The sequence below is a fragment of the Canis lupus genome, chromosome 31, assembly GCF_048164855.1.
Source record: "Canis lupus baileyi chromosome 31, mCanLup2.hap1, whole genome shotgun sequence".
NCBI classification, from domain to species: Eukaryota; Metazoa; Chordata; class Mammalia; order Carnivora; family Canidae; genus Canis; species Canis lupus.
The window spans coordinates 19,798,604-19,813,425 of record NC_132868.1 but is presented as its reverse complement, the minus strand read 5'-3'; the positions used below and the strand labels follow the sequence as shown (position 1 = coordinate 19,813,425).

Below are 14,822 nucleotides of genomic sequence, written 5' to 3'. Positions count from 1 at the left end.
AGTGGACCTGTGCAATTTGAACTTCTGTTGTTCAAGGGTCAGCTGTACCATATGATATATTTGAAAGTCGCTAAGAGATCTTGAAAGTTCTTATCACGAGAAAGAAAATATGACTATTTATGGTGATGAGTGGATGTTAACTAGACATATCGTGGTATTTCATAATATATATGTATATTGAATTGTTATGTTGTACACCTGAAACTAAGATAATGTTAAATGCCTATTATATCTCAAACTTCCTCCTCCCACAGATATAGTGAAACAGTTGAAGAGGGGTGGAAGAGCAGAAGCCCCTCCCTGCAGGGCTCGTCCCTCCTCGTCCTCTCTACTTCTGCAATAATCCCCAACACCTCTCTGCAAGCTCTAGGGTGTCCCAGACCTTGCTTGAAAACCACAGTGCCACCTCTACCTTATGTGCTGATGAATCCAAAGCCCAAAGTGCCTCATCGTCTCACAGTGCATTACTGGGAGAATCCAGACAGGAAGTCTCTCCTAATCCCCAGTCAGGCTTATTGGAGAGTCAGAGGACAAGCTTAAAGGTGCCTACTAATCACTTGGGGCTTATTAAAGTGGTTGAGGAGGTCAGGTGTGGGATGTGGCCCGAGTCTGCATTTCTAACACATTCTCAGATAATGTGGAACCAAGGACCACATTTGAGTATCTGGGGCTCATGGGAAATTAGTTAGTATCAGGCTGTAGGAGATGGGTTTTTCTTCTTTTTCAGGAGAATAGTTAAAGGCTCGTCTTAGCACAGAAGTTCCAGGAAATACTGGCATATGATAAGTTGGGCAGAGTATTGTGCTGCTGTGAGCACCTTCTGGTCTCAGGTTCATGGTTCTGCAGTCAGCTGGGCAACTTGTGCCACAGAAAATATGTGGATTAAGGTGGTCCTGGGCCTTTTATTGAGGCAAGAGAGCCCTCCAAGGCCCAGGTGGGGACATCTACTTACACAGTGACTGGCTATGGTGGGATCTAGAAGAGAGCTGAGGTGAAAGTGTCCTAAGTCAGGTGAAGGCTGCCTTTATTGAACCTGGCAGTGCAAAAATCACAGAATAACAATGATACAGCACTTCAGAGTTTACAAAGCACTTTATAATATATAACACACTTGTTTCCCACTATTCATTTTCCGATACTCATTTTACAGATAAGCGTGCTGAAGGATACTAGAGGATAGTTGGCTTGTGTCCATCACAAAGGAAGTAAATGGCAGAACTCATAACTCGAACCCAAGTCTCCAACGGGAAGAAATAGTTCTCTCCCCGTTCCCAACCTCTCCTCATAATGAGGTATTGAGACTACTGTATTGGGTTATACTCGCTTATAACAGGCTTGGTGTATCCATAACTGAACTCTGATTCTCTTCTTTTTAGTCTTCAACTGAACCCACATTGACATCTAGACCAAAGGATGGTGGATGGTTTTTACTCTCTGATCTCCTCACAGGTCACTGGACTTATGACTTAGTCATTGGACTTTCCAAATAATTTGAAACTGAAATCCTCCAGGGGCAATCAATTAAGAGCAGAACTCTTTGCAGTTCAAAGACCCATTCTAGGGCGTCTTCCTGGATGAGTTCAGTTAGCTTGTGCGGGTGATGGCAAACTCTTCCAAACATATTTCTCAGAGCCAAAATTAAAAGTAAACATGAACTCATATTTTGAAAAATTGAGCAGTAGTATTTTCTCCTCTGAAGCTCTTAGTGCTAACTGTAGCAGAATGCAGGGAGGAGCCAGCAGGTGCACCCTGTTCCCTGATTGACACATCAAAATAAAGAGGTGTTGGGATCCACTAAGGGTTGTGCCAGGTGCCATCTGCAAACAATTTCTCAGAACTTGACTAGAAGGTGATCAGGGGTGGTAAGTAAAAGCAAAATTGAAATTAATCCATGTAATTACTCTTTAGTAGTTTAGATTTATATTAGTCATGCTATAGTAGAATGGCCACTATTCTGAAAGCCTTAAAATACATTCTTGGTTTGCATTTTGTCATTACCCTTATTCTTACTGCATTTTGGAGTAGAGACCATTGGGTCTACACCTCAGGTTTTGGGACATTTCTTTCCTTTCCATTAACGTGGCTGGGATAGAGTCCACTCTTCATTATTTGGGAGGAATGGGCATCTAGTAGAGCTTGATAATAAAAACTGATTGTTAGAACATTGTAAGATTAAACTAATATAAGGGAAATGCATTGTAATTAGAGGAAAGGGCAATCTTTAAAAAAATACTCAAAAACTCATTTTTTAGTACCTATGATTTGTGAGGTGATTTCATATTTATCTTATTTAAACTTCACAGAAATCTCATGCAGGAATAGAATGAGGGGCTCCACATGGTTAGGTATATACAAGTATCAAAGCCCCTGCATTTGTTTTTGGTGGTGGATTTACAGGCACTTATTACATTATTAAAAATAACTAAATTAATAAAAATGGCACACACATGGACCAATGTTGCATAAAATAAGAATTATGATTAACCAAACCCTGTATACTAGAGGTCAAAAAAAGAAAAAGAAATCTCATGTATAATCCTTAGACCATTTTACCCATGGTGTTGAAAGAGGTCAAGTGACATGGTCCACATCATATGGCTTATTATAATAGACAGAGCCAGGATTTGAATCCACATCTGCCTGGCCCTCAGTTTATTTCTCTTTTCACTGTTCCATGCTAAAACAGTAAATATCTATGTCTCAGAGAGTAAAAAACTAGATTCCTAGAGTTCATGACACATTCTCTCACTTTTCCACTCTGTTTTATTTAAAAGCAAGTGTGCTAATGATAAGCTACAGAGTGGATATACCATTGTGTAATAATGTATTTTGTATTTTTCCATTTCTCTGAATATCAGGTTGGCATAGGTATCTCACCGTTTGGTCTGCATCCCAGATTTATGAGGCGCACCTTTCCTCTTCATGAGTTTCTCCATGGCATTAGGGTGGATTATTGGACGGACAGGGTGTCGTTTGTAGGTTCCAGGATACTTCTTTTCCACTGCTTGCTCACGCCTGCAGAATGAAAGGAAAAGGCACATCTCAGTCACCGCAGACAGAAAAGGTAGGCAGAACTTTTTCACAGGCTAATTCCACTCACAGATGCTGGTCACACTTAACAGATACACATTATTTGAATAACAACGCTACTATTCAGGTTTAAAAAGGGGGAAAAAAGATGCTCAGTTCAATTAATCTGACTTCACTGTGCTCTTCCACTCTCAGATGGACTCCGGGACTGACCGTTCCTCCCCCAACATACTTCATGAGAGACACAGTGCAATGATAGAAGACCCATTTATTTTTAGTTGTTGTTTTAGTCAAGACCACGGGGTTTCCTTGTTATTGTCAAGAATACCTTAGGCCACTTTCATCAGCCACCTTATTTCCCCAGTGGGCAAAAAAGCTCCCACTTACCTACACCAAACTTTTCTTGAAATGAGGACCCCTTCCTGGGGCCATTTGTCAGGGTGAAGTTGCAAACGTCTGTCGAATGCACATATCTCTATAACAAGCTCTGCGGCAAGCCTACTCAACTGAAACTTCATGGGGGGATGGGCCTGTGCACAGCATGTCCCTTAAGGCATAATAGGTGAATAAATAAAATATCTGCCCTGTTACTTTTGAGTAGTAGCAATAGGACAGAACAGTGTATTTCGGCTGATTGATAGACCCAACTCAGGAAGGACAGACAGAAGTCTGGGTACATACTTAATGAGCTCCTTCTCCCGCATTTCTAGCTGCAGCATGATGGCACTCAGTTCCATGTATAAATTATTAGCTCGCTCAAGTTTTCTCTCATAGTGTTCACGAATATCCAAAGCATGCCTATCAAAGAAAATACAGGATCAGCGAAGCTGGCCACCTTGGGGCAGACCAAAGAACAGCTCTAATGAAATAAGAACCGGGATAGTTTATTTCAAACACATTTGTCTGAGGGCCGTCTAATTTTAAGGATCCCTTGTCTGATGTAAAGACTTAGACAAGATGGAGTGGGAAATGGGAAATTCAAGCTTTCATTTGGCTTATCCTTAGGGGCCACATCCAGCCATACAGAATAGCCGGGCGGGGGGCAGGTGGCACAGATAAACTCTGAATGTGATTTGTGTATAACTTGAAGCCTTTGTCTGTGTAGCACTGACAATATCTTAATGAGAATACACTAGAATACTCATGTTATGGAAATACTCAATAACTCATGTTAATGGAAATACGCAATTAAGGCTGAGCTCCTGACCCTATATGGTTATCTGTGTCTATGTCTCGTACCCCTTAACCAGGCATAAGCATCTTGAGATCAGGACCTATGTCTTATAAAGTGCTACCTTCCTACCTAGGATAGGCACTGAATGAAGAAATAGTATTGCTCCAGGAGAACTGGCTGCAGAGATCTGATAAAGGAGGCTAACAAGGATGCAGGGGGAGGACAGGACAGTGGTAAGGGAGGCCTAACTTTTGGGGTGCCTTTTAAAGAGAATTAATCATAAGAAGCAGAGGTGAAAGGTGTGTAGAAGGTGAAATGGTGATTCCCAAAGAGAGTTTCCGCCTGTGTCTGAAGATCTGGGGATGAGAAGCGGTAGAGAAGGAGAGAGCAGCACACCTGAGCTCTTCTCTGCGCCTCCGAATCAGTTCTTCATCTAATCGGTGTATACAAGTCCCCTCACTTTTGATCTTCTCAAAGTGTTTTTTCACCTCTTCTCTCCATTCAGCCTGGATGAGGATAAATTGGACTTTGTTAATATTTTAGGAGTTTCAGTCCCTGATGTAACCATAGGATCAGGTGCAAGATTTTTGCCTTCTGCATGCTTTTACTGAAGACCCTTACAGAATAAATGTTCAATAAATATTAGTTGATAGCAAAATATCTCATGCTCCTGTATCTGTGCCCCCCACCCCACACACCATGATCTCATTTTCTGTATTTAGTTCCACGTGGTGCCATTTCTTTTCCAGTTTCCTTGCTGTACTGACCACCAGAAATATCACAGCTAGCATACTGGCCATCACCTCTGGAACAAGAGAGCTCAGTTTTAAGTGAAGATGATGGCTGAGATGTCCTGGCCAAAAGGAGGAGTTCTGATAACCACTTGGTATAAGTATGTGCCAGAGAGAATATGATCATGTTTATAATTGGCACCAGAATTCCTCTTAGGTTTTGTTTATGAAAATATCTTGGAAAAAATATTTGAAGTAGAAGATGCAAGGGGCATGAACAGTTGGCCTTGGGAAAAAAAATATAGGGAACTCTATAGGAATTTGGGAGTGAGGGAAAGAACAGAAAACGAGAAAGAGCAGGAGAAAGAGTATGGCTAGACAGTTTAGTAGTTTGACAAAATTTTTAGAATGAGGATGAATACCTAATATGTGATTTCAGTTGTTCAAAATGTAAGCCTCTTCCAATTTCCTAAACATTTGGTAAAGTCTCCGACACTCACCTTGGCTTTGAATGAGTGGTTTTGTTTTTTTAGATATCGAGGAAAGGTGCTGAACTTCATGTTTGGGCCAACAATAGGAGAGAGAAAGAACCACAAGGTGGCAGGGATAAAGCCCAAAAATTTTAGAAAGGCAGAGTGAGAATGACCATGAAATTATAAATCTCCCAGGAATTCACAGAAGTGTTAGGACACTGGAAATTCCACAAGGCATGGAGTTCCAGGCCAATTTTACCTAAATTTTAGGGAGTAGAGAAACCTCTGCTGGAATATGGCAGTTTCTAGAAAATAGCTAAAGGAGACATTTCCTCAAATCGCATATAAACTACAATCCCAAAAAGCTAATGAGATTAAGATAATTTCCAGTAAAAGCTAGATGTGTAACTAAATGCCTCTAATTATATATTCTTCCTCTGGAGCTATCCTGTTACCTTTAGATTCATGTTTAAAATTATTTCTCTAGATCATGGGATAAGTTATGCTTATGTAATTGTGAAATTACAGGAGGTTTCTCCCCAAATTTCCTGTTTCTCATTTACTTGTTTTTTTAAAGACTTTATTTGAGAGATAGAACAAGCAGGGAGAGCAGCAGACAGAGACGGAGAAGCAGAATTCCTATTGTGCGGGGAGCCCGAATCTGGGCTTGATCCCAAGACTCTGAGATGACCTGAGCTGAAGTCAGGTCTTTAACTGAGCCACCCAGGCTCAGTTAGTCATTTACTTTATAGAAGAAATCATATTGCAATTATTTAGAAAGTGATCATCCTTCTTATCTGTTTATAATATGCAAGATCTTCATGTATATATATTGATTGACAACTGGAGAAAGATTTCTCAGTCAGTTGACTTTTGGGCACCAAACCTGTCAAACAATATCACCAAAAAGTCAGATCCAGAATGTGCTGCCCATCGTTTGGTAAGTAAGTAAGAATAAGTAAGAGTACTTGAACTTAAAGAAGCCTAAGATTGACAATCAAGAGTTGTTAGAACAAAAAAGGATTAGGGAAGGGGCCAAGTTTGGGCCTTAAAGTGCCCTCTTCTGTGCAAAAATGTTATTAGGCCCTAGTGCAATACCAAAAGAAGGGACAAGGAAAGGAATATCTCCCTCTGGTGGTCAGGAATCAGATATCCTAGAACAGATTTTTTTTTTTTTTTTCTTGAGGAAATAAATCTGCTGATACCTAGTTTACGGGAATGGGGAATTTAGAGAGAACCCTTTGAAGATCGAAACCTATTAAAAAAAGTCTATTTCCAAAGAGAAATCCCCCATCCCCCCATGAAGAGGGAACAGGATACGTAGGCAAACACCAGGTCCTGATTAATAATGTATTTTCCTCAAAGCTATGGTGTTATTGGTAGATGTTAATTTTGGAGTTCCATCCCATATGCTTAGAATCTTTACATAATAGGAGTTCCAATTTGCACTTAGTCTTCAGCTCAGACATGTCTGGGCATATCTGTAGAAATGGAGGGTGGGTAGGCTGGAAGCCAATTTGAGAGAAAATAAGGCATGAAAAAAGAAAGAATCCTGCATGAACCTGATCTATAACAAAGCCACCATCATAGGAGTGGAGGTACATCTCCCATTGTTTCACTAAAATATCTGTAAAACATTGGGCCATAACCAGCACTGCTCTGTTACCTTTAACAAAGTGTAACTCAACAGAGAAAGGAAGAGTTCATTGGTGTAAACAGAACAATGCATAGCTCTCGAATCTTGAGAAATCCAGAGCTTTAGTTACAGAAGGAAATGGCAGCTCTCGGTGGGTGATGGCAGTGCCTTAGGTTATGGCAGCATCCAATGGATGCCAGCTGGGCCTAATGTCTTGTAGCACAAAACAGAGCAACCCATAAAGCAATACTTAGCAGATACTAGATAGGAGATTGCTGTGTCTGGCCAGTCAGTGGAAAACAGAGCAGTTGTTACTATGAGGTTACTGAGATCCCCACTCTTCACTGGGGATCCCCCTACAAATGCATGTCAGGGGGGAAGGGAGGGAGTAGGGAGTGGCTCACAAGGCATTCAAATCCTGTGTAAGTAGGTAAGGGAAAAATCCAGGGAGACTTGGGTTATTACCATTAATGGGATCCTTTTTATGTCCTAGATAAGGCCAACTTATCTAGCATTTAAGGCCAACTTAAATGGTGTGGACAGGCCACACCATTTAAAAGGTTTTTGTCTTCTCCAGCCTTCCAGTTATTCAATCAGTAGATTGAACAGCTAAATTCATAGAGACTAAAAGTAGAACAGAGATTACCAGGGGCTAAGGGGAGGAGGGAATGGGAAATAATTGCTTAATGGGGTGATGAGAACTTTTGGAAATAGTGGTGACAGTTTCACAATGTTGTGAATTTAATTAATGCCACTGAATTGTACACTTCAAAATGTTTGAAAATGGCAAATTTCGTATTATACATATTTTACCATGAGTTTTAAAAAGGAAAAAGAGAAGTTGAGCCAGTTGCAGCCTAGCTGGAGGAATAGAGAAGCAGGATGTTGGGGGGCTAAATAGCAGGAAATCAGAGATTCTGAATCAGAAAAGACCTAGAAATCAAGTCCCCTTGACTGGCACAGGAGTTCTGTTTACTGCCTTCTCACATGAGTGCCCAGCCTCTGCCTACTGACCTACTTGCTCCTAATGAAATCGTCTTTTTTTTTCTTAAATTTAAAAAATTTATTTAAGTAATATCTATACCCCATGTGGGGCTCAAACTCACGACCCTGAGATCAAGAGTTGTATGCCCTTTCGACTCAGCCAGCCAGGAGCCCCATGATGAGATTCCCCTTAAGGAGCACAGTCTGTCCCTATAATGAACACATTAATGTGTCTGCAGTCCCAGCTCCTGAATTTCTGGGTGGTTGCAGTGGTACTCGAGGGAATCAGAATGGTGGAAAGGCAGAGTGTGGTGGTGGAAGAGCTTAGAAGCAGGGCACATGACCCACCTAGCAGGGGGGGAGCTGGGGCCTCGCTAAAATGTTTTCTAACAACTGATATCAAATGCTGGGAGTACCTGGCTGTCTCAGTCAGCAGAGCACCTAACTCTTGATCTCAGGGTTTTTAGTTCAAGCCCCACATTGGGCACAGTGCTCACCAAAAGAAGATGACGACGGCAACGACAATTGATGTGAAATGCAATTGAATACCAGAAGCAATAGTTGCCTACTTGGAGAAATAGGTTACTGTCTAGGAATGAAGCAGTAGCTTTGGCCGAATTGAATGCTGTAGTGAAATCTGTGCTGTATATGCTGCATCTTTTTACGAGTGCTGCTGCTGATAAATAGCTGAAGCAATTACTCTCAGGAAGGAGTCCTTGGGGCTCTTGGCAGTGCCCTTGACCGCCAGTTTTTTTTTTTTTTAAGATTTATTTATTTATGATAGAGAGAGGCAGAGACACAGGAGGAGGGAAAAGCAGGTTCCATGCAGAAGCGTGACGTGGGACTCGATCCCCGGTCCCCAGGATCACGCCCTGGGCTGCAGGCGGCGCTAAACCGCTGCACCACTGGGGCTGCCCTTGACTGCCAGTTTTGGTGGAAAGTGGGGACCCATGGCTAACAACCACTGATCAGTAACTGATGCGGACTGGGCTTTATCAGCTGGCAGGAGGAGAGGGAAGCCTCAGGTGCAACAGGAAAGCAAAACCAGGTGCTAAACAATCAGCTCTTCCCCATTCGGGTGGCATCAAGTCAAAGCATTGTGGGGAGGAGTTCCCCAGCTGCTACCTTAGCCATCTCTGGAGTTCACCAGAATGTAACAGCCCAAAGGAGGCTTAATTCCTGTAGCTTCTTGGGCAGTGAATAATATCTTAAAATCGAGCAGTTTATTGTTTCCAATACAGTTGCATTTTTATCTTCTCTTTGAAAAATGAGAAGATAAAAAACTCCATAAGGAAGAGAAGATACCATCATCTTCACTGTTTAGATGAGCATGCTGGAGGTTTAGAGAATTTTAGTGACTTACCCAAGACCACAGGGCAAGGGTTAGACTTGAGTCTGTTGCTTTTCTTAATACTTCAGTAGCTAGTTCATAAATACTTTATCAGTAGCCAGAGAGAGTCTGAATTTCAGACCCAGAGACAAATGAGTTTATAAGTACCTGAAATAATTCTAGGAACTAGCAAGCATAGCAGATTTGGGGCTATTTAAGGAGAGGTAAAATTTTATGTTGGGAGAAAAATGTGAAATAATTAATATTAAAAGATGTCCAGTGTAATGTTTTCCCCTACCTTTCCTTTTCCTCCCTTCCCCTACCTCCTCCCTTCATATTCTTGCTCCAAAAGAGGCTTTTCTGAGTTCGGTTTTACTGCTGCATGTATTGGTAAAAGTAAGTCTTAAATTGAGTGAGTACAAATGAGGATACTGAATGTGGATGCTTCGTTGCACTACACAGTGCTTTGCATATGGTAGGTACGCAGAAGATGTGGCACTGGCTTCAGAAGTGACATTCTGGGAGCATTTAAGTAAAATCTGTTTCAAATTTGAAGTTTCTCAAGTACATACAGTTATACTATCTCAATAGCTTGTGACTTAGTACTCTTACCAAAAACTGCTTTTCTAACCAACACAAAAAGATTGGACAGATTTCTTTTCTGGTGCCCCATACTTACACATATTTGAATAGATAGGCAATAGTTTTAATAGTTCTAAGGGAGTTTATATGAATGTTGTAAGCCATTAAGTCTGGAATGGCCTGTAATACAGTAAAGGCTAACAGATTCATTAAATTACATTTTATCTGGTACTAATAGGTGACACAAAGAATTAGAGTGAATGTTCTCTCCGGGCCTAATTCTATTGTGGGCTCTCTCTGATACTTAACATCCCTCCTCTGTACTTTAGATTTTTGCTTTCAAGGGAAGCAATCCTTTCATGAAGGTTGACAGGAATTATTTTTTAACTTTTTTTTTTTTTTAATCTAAGTAATCTCCACACCCAACATGGGGCTTGAACTCACAATCCCAAGATCAAGAGTTGCAAGCTCTTCCAACCGAGCCAGCCAGATGCCCTGGTCAGCAATAAGTCTAATTCAAATATTAGACTCTTTTCAACAATTTCACCACTATGAGGATGACATTCTTACACATGTTCCTTTGAAATGAGATCATGATAGGATGCCTGGATGGCTCAGTGGATGAGGGTCTGCTTTTGGCTCAGGGAGTGATCTCGGGGTCCTGGGATTGAGTCCCGCATTGGGGTCCCTGCAGGGGCCTGCTTCTTCCTCTGCCTATGTCTCTGTCTCTGTGTGTGTGTGTGTGTGTGTCTCTCATGAATAAATAAATAAAAATCTTTAAAAATTAAAAAAAAGACTTTTGAGGGACACCTGGGTGGTTCAGTTTGAAATGAGATAATGATGTATCTTAAGTATTTAGAAAAGTCCAAAATTTCCTCTGTGTGAGGTAGCAAAGTTACCACTTCACAATAACTAGAGCTCTATAATTGTTATGAAAATCAGAATGGTTCTAAGAGTTTCTCTTTCTCATTTGGGGTCCCCTGGCTGTGTGTTCTGCACAGTGGAAGAAAGTTTCCAGACTTACCTGAGACTTGAAGTAGGTTTCTTGTGGGGTGGCAAGAACATCTGCAGAAGCGATGTCTAAGTGCATGAGTGTCTGCCGGAAGGAAGGGCGGTTGCGAGGTTTGCTCTGCCTACAAGTTAAGAAAAAAAAAACAACAGCTTGTGCATTGTAGAGGTTGTGTTCAGGAACATAAAGATTTTATTCTACTTTATAAGAAGCATTTTTGGCTTCGTGCATGGCTATATCTCAGGCAGTGCTCACATACTGAAGAGCAAAAGGAAAATGTAATTAGGAGATACCTGTGATGCTAAAATGTACATCTCCAGGATCAGTGTTTGATAATAGTAGCCCCTTAGGACTAGTAAAGTAATAATAGCTATCATTTACTAAGGCCTACTATTTCAGGATATACCAAATTTTTTATTTATCAACAACTCCAGGTCTGCCAGGCTTTAACCAGGTGACTCACTTCAAATCCATATCAGAGACCTCCCTGTAGTTTCAGAGAAATTTTAAATGTGGTTTTGAGTAAGAAGGTAAAAGAATCTTGCAAGAAATAGATTTCTTACCAGGTCTGTTTCATAAGGATTTTGAATCCATCGGGGCAAGTGGAAGGAACTGGAAGGTGTAGACTATTGCTTCCAACACCCCAAATAATGGCTGAAGAGTCTACATCTTTGTAAGGAATCTCTCCTGTCAGCAGCTCCCAAAGCACCACTCCAAAAGACCTATAGTAGTACCAGGTACAGGTACCAAAGACAGTACAGAAATACAGGTTTGTTTTGAATTCTTTATTAATTTTTAGCCAAATATACACCCAGTTTCAAAATTCTAATACTGCCATAAGAAGAACAGAAACAGCCAGGAAAACTAAGAAAAAGAAATTCAGTGAGGGGTAACCAATACTGCTTGATATTAAGAAATATTATAAGGCTTTGGTAATTAACTCTAGCAAGTGAATAGACAGCCGTACTAATGGAATGGAACAGAAATCCATAAATAGGCCAAATACATACAGGGCTTGAGTATATGATAGAAGTGACATCCCAGAACAGTGAGGGAACACTGACTGATCAGGAAATGCTATTGGGACAACTAGGGGAAAAATTAAATCTACAGCTCATCTTTTTTGGGGGAGGGGATTTTATTTATTTACTCATGAGAGACACAGAGAGGCAGAGACACAGGCAGAGGGAGAAGCAGGCTCCTTGCGGGGAGCCCTGTGGGGGACTCAATCCCACGACCCCGGGATCACAACTGGAGCCAAAGGCAGATGCTCAACCACTGAGCCACCCAGATGTCCCTATAGCTCATCTTACATCAAGATACATTCCAAATGAATCAAAAATTCAAATGTGAAAAGAAAAAAATGAAACCATAAAACCCTGACAGAACACAAGGGAAATTTTTTTTTTCTTTTTACTAATCTTGGAGTGGCAAAAGCTCTCTAATTATGAAATCCAAAAACTACAAACGTAGACATTGATCAGTTAAATTGCATTTAAAAAAAAAATCTAGCATGGAGAAAGAACTCCACCATAAACAAAATAACAAAATAGGAATAGCCTATACACAAAAGGCTATACACAAAAGACTCATCTCCTTAATATATAAAATACTTCTATAAATTGATAAGAATCAAGATCAGAGACCTAAGCAAAGGATAAGAATAGCTCACAAATAAATTATAAATGGTTTGTAAACATATGAAAAAATGTACATTATAACTTATAAGGGGAACCCACGTTAAAACAGCACCCAAGATACCATGTGTTACCTAGATGGTTGGCAAAAATCCAAAAAGTTAACACATTTTGTTGGTGAGACTGAGAAAACACACATTTCTGTTGGGAACATAATTGGTATAATCCCAAAGGAGGATGCATTGGTGATAATTATCCAAATTACAAATGATCCCCCATTTCTACTTTATCTTACTCTGGTGTTACATGTCATTTTAACATATTCTATTATTTTGGTTTTTAGCCTAAGAGTTATTAGTAGCCATTCTTAAGAACGGAAGAAAAGTGGACTATGGGGAAATAGACGATTAATAGTAAAGATTCGTAATCTCAAAGGAAAAGTGGGTATTTTTAAAAGGCAAACAACAACAACAACAACAAACAAACCAAAAACAGCATAGCTCATAGGGGATGCATGATAAAAGGGCAAGCAGCCCTATTATACACTTCCAGTAACTCTACAGCACATAACCGTATCACCGCAACATACATCACTGATATATACAGTGATGGTCTGAGGGACCAAGCCCAGGTAAACTTAGTTTAGTGTATTTTATTTAAGGTGAGAATTATGTAGTATATCTCACAAAGACTTCTACACTAAATGTTTATTTGAAGTTAACTTTCCATTTTCCAGAAAGTTCAGTCTATTCTGTGAAGGTCTGCAAAACTGATGATTTATAATAGGAGACTTACAAGTGAGTAACAGGAAGGAATACTTAGGGAAAGGACAAGTGTCGAAGGAGGGAAGGGCTAATAGGGGAAGTGGGAAGGCCTCTTAGTTGGGCTGCTCACCATATATCAACTTTTTCAGAGACAGGTTCATTGCGTATCACCTCTGGTGCCATCCACGCGACTGTGCCAGCAAAGGACATCTTCGTGCTTTTGTCACTGAGTTCCTTAGACGTTCCAAAATCTGAAATCTTTACCGCATCTGTATGAGTCACCAAAACACTTTAAAAAGAAATAAAGAGAACATCCAGATCATTAGTAGTAATACAAATCACAACTGTAACTGGCAACTTAGTTTGCCGCCTCCTACCCTGTAGAATTCAGCTCGTGAGTTCCAACATTATGGGAGCATTGGCTGTACCCTAGACAGAGCGGCACTCCCGCATGTGAGGCCGCCCAGTGTGGTGGGCTTTTTCCACCTAGTTTCATCCTGCCTCCACCACTTGCTAACTGGGTCGCCTCTGCCATGTTACCTGATTCTTCTAAGCCAGTTTTCTCATCTAGTATGATGGAGACAACTCAGGTCACAGTAATCTTATCCATGATTCAAACATGCAGAAAACTCTGAAAGTGATATATAAGTATTTTCTCATCTGTATCAAGCAAACTCATTTTATTTACCTGTGGCTCATTATGGAGAGCTGTCCTAGACTTTGCTTGGAGTGTGGGGTAATGCACTATGTTACCTTTCTGAAATCTTATGACTCGAAGAGTTTTTGATAAGGAATTATGGGCCTATAATAATGGCCCCATGGAATTTTCATTTGAATTAAATGAGATAAGATATGTAAAACACCTGTGCTCAATAAATATTAGTTTCTACCCTTCCCAGTCTCAGACAAACCACTAAGAAAAACACTTCTTTTAAAACACTGTTGGGGATCCGTGGGTGGCTCGGCAGTTGGGTGCCTGCCTTCGGCCCAGGGTGTGATCCTGGAGACCCGGGATTGAGTCCCGCATCAGGCTCCCTGCATGGAGCCTGCTTCTCCCTCTGCCTGTGTCTCTGCCTCTTTCTCTCTCTCTCTGTGTGTCTCTCATGAATAAATAAAATATTAAAAAAAAAAAAACACTGTTTACAGATGTCTGGGTGGCACAGTTGGCTAAGCGTTTGCCTTCAGCTCAGGTCATGGGATCCCAGAGTCCCCAGGGTCCTGGGATCCAGCCCTGCACCAGGTTCCCTGCTCAGCAGAGTCTGCTTCTCCCTCTGCCTGCCTCTCCCTCTCCTTCTGCTTGTGCTGTCACACACACACACAAAATCCTTAAAACACTGTTTAAATAATGGCTAACTGGGGATCCCTGGGTGGCTCGGCAGTTTGGCGCCTGCCTTTGGCCCAGGGTGCGATCCTGGAGTCCTGGGATCAAGTCCTGTGTCAGGCTCCCGGCATGGAGCCTGCTTCTTCCTCTG

General features: G+C 41.0%; 1 protein-coding gene across 8 annotated transcripts in view; it reads right to left on the bottom strand.

The window, feature by feature from the left end:
* MAP3K13 (mitogen-activated protein kinase kinase kinase 13) overlaps positions 1-14,822 on the bottom strand; it is a 169,783-nt gene that overhangs the window by 14,578 nt on the left and 140,383 nt on the right. For all 8 annotated transcript variants that reach the window (XM_072807715.1, XM_072807714.1, XM_072807717.1 and 5 more), the window contains 6 exons: positions 13,481-13,639; positions 11,513-11,671; positions 10,965-11,073; positions 4,601-4,710; positions 3,712-3,828; positions 2,878-3,015 (listed from right to left, as the gene is read on the bottom strand). In XM_072807715.1, coding sequence (XP_072663816.1) covers positions 2,878-3,015; positions 3,712-3,828; positions 4,601-4,710; positions 10,965-11,073; positions 11,513-11,671; positions 13,481-13,639 — 792 coding nt within the window. The remainder of the gene's footprint in view (positions 1-2,877; positions 3,016-3,711; positions 3,829-4,600; positions 4,711-10,964; positions 11,074-11,512; positions 11,672-13,480; positions 13,640-14,822) is intronic.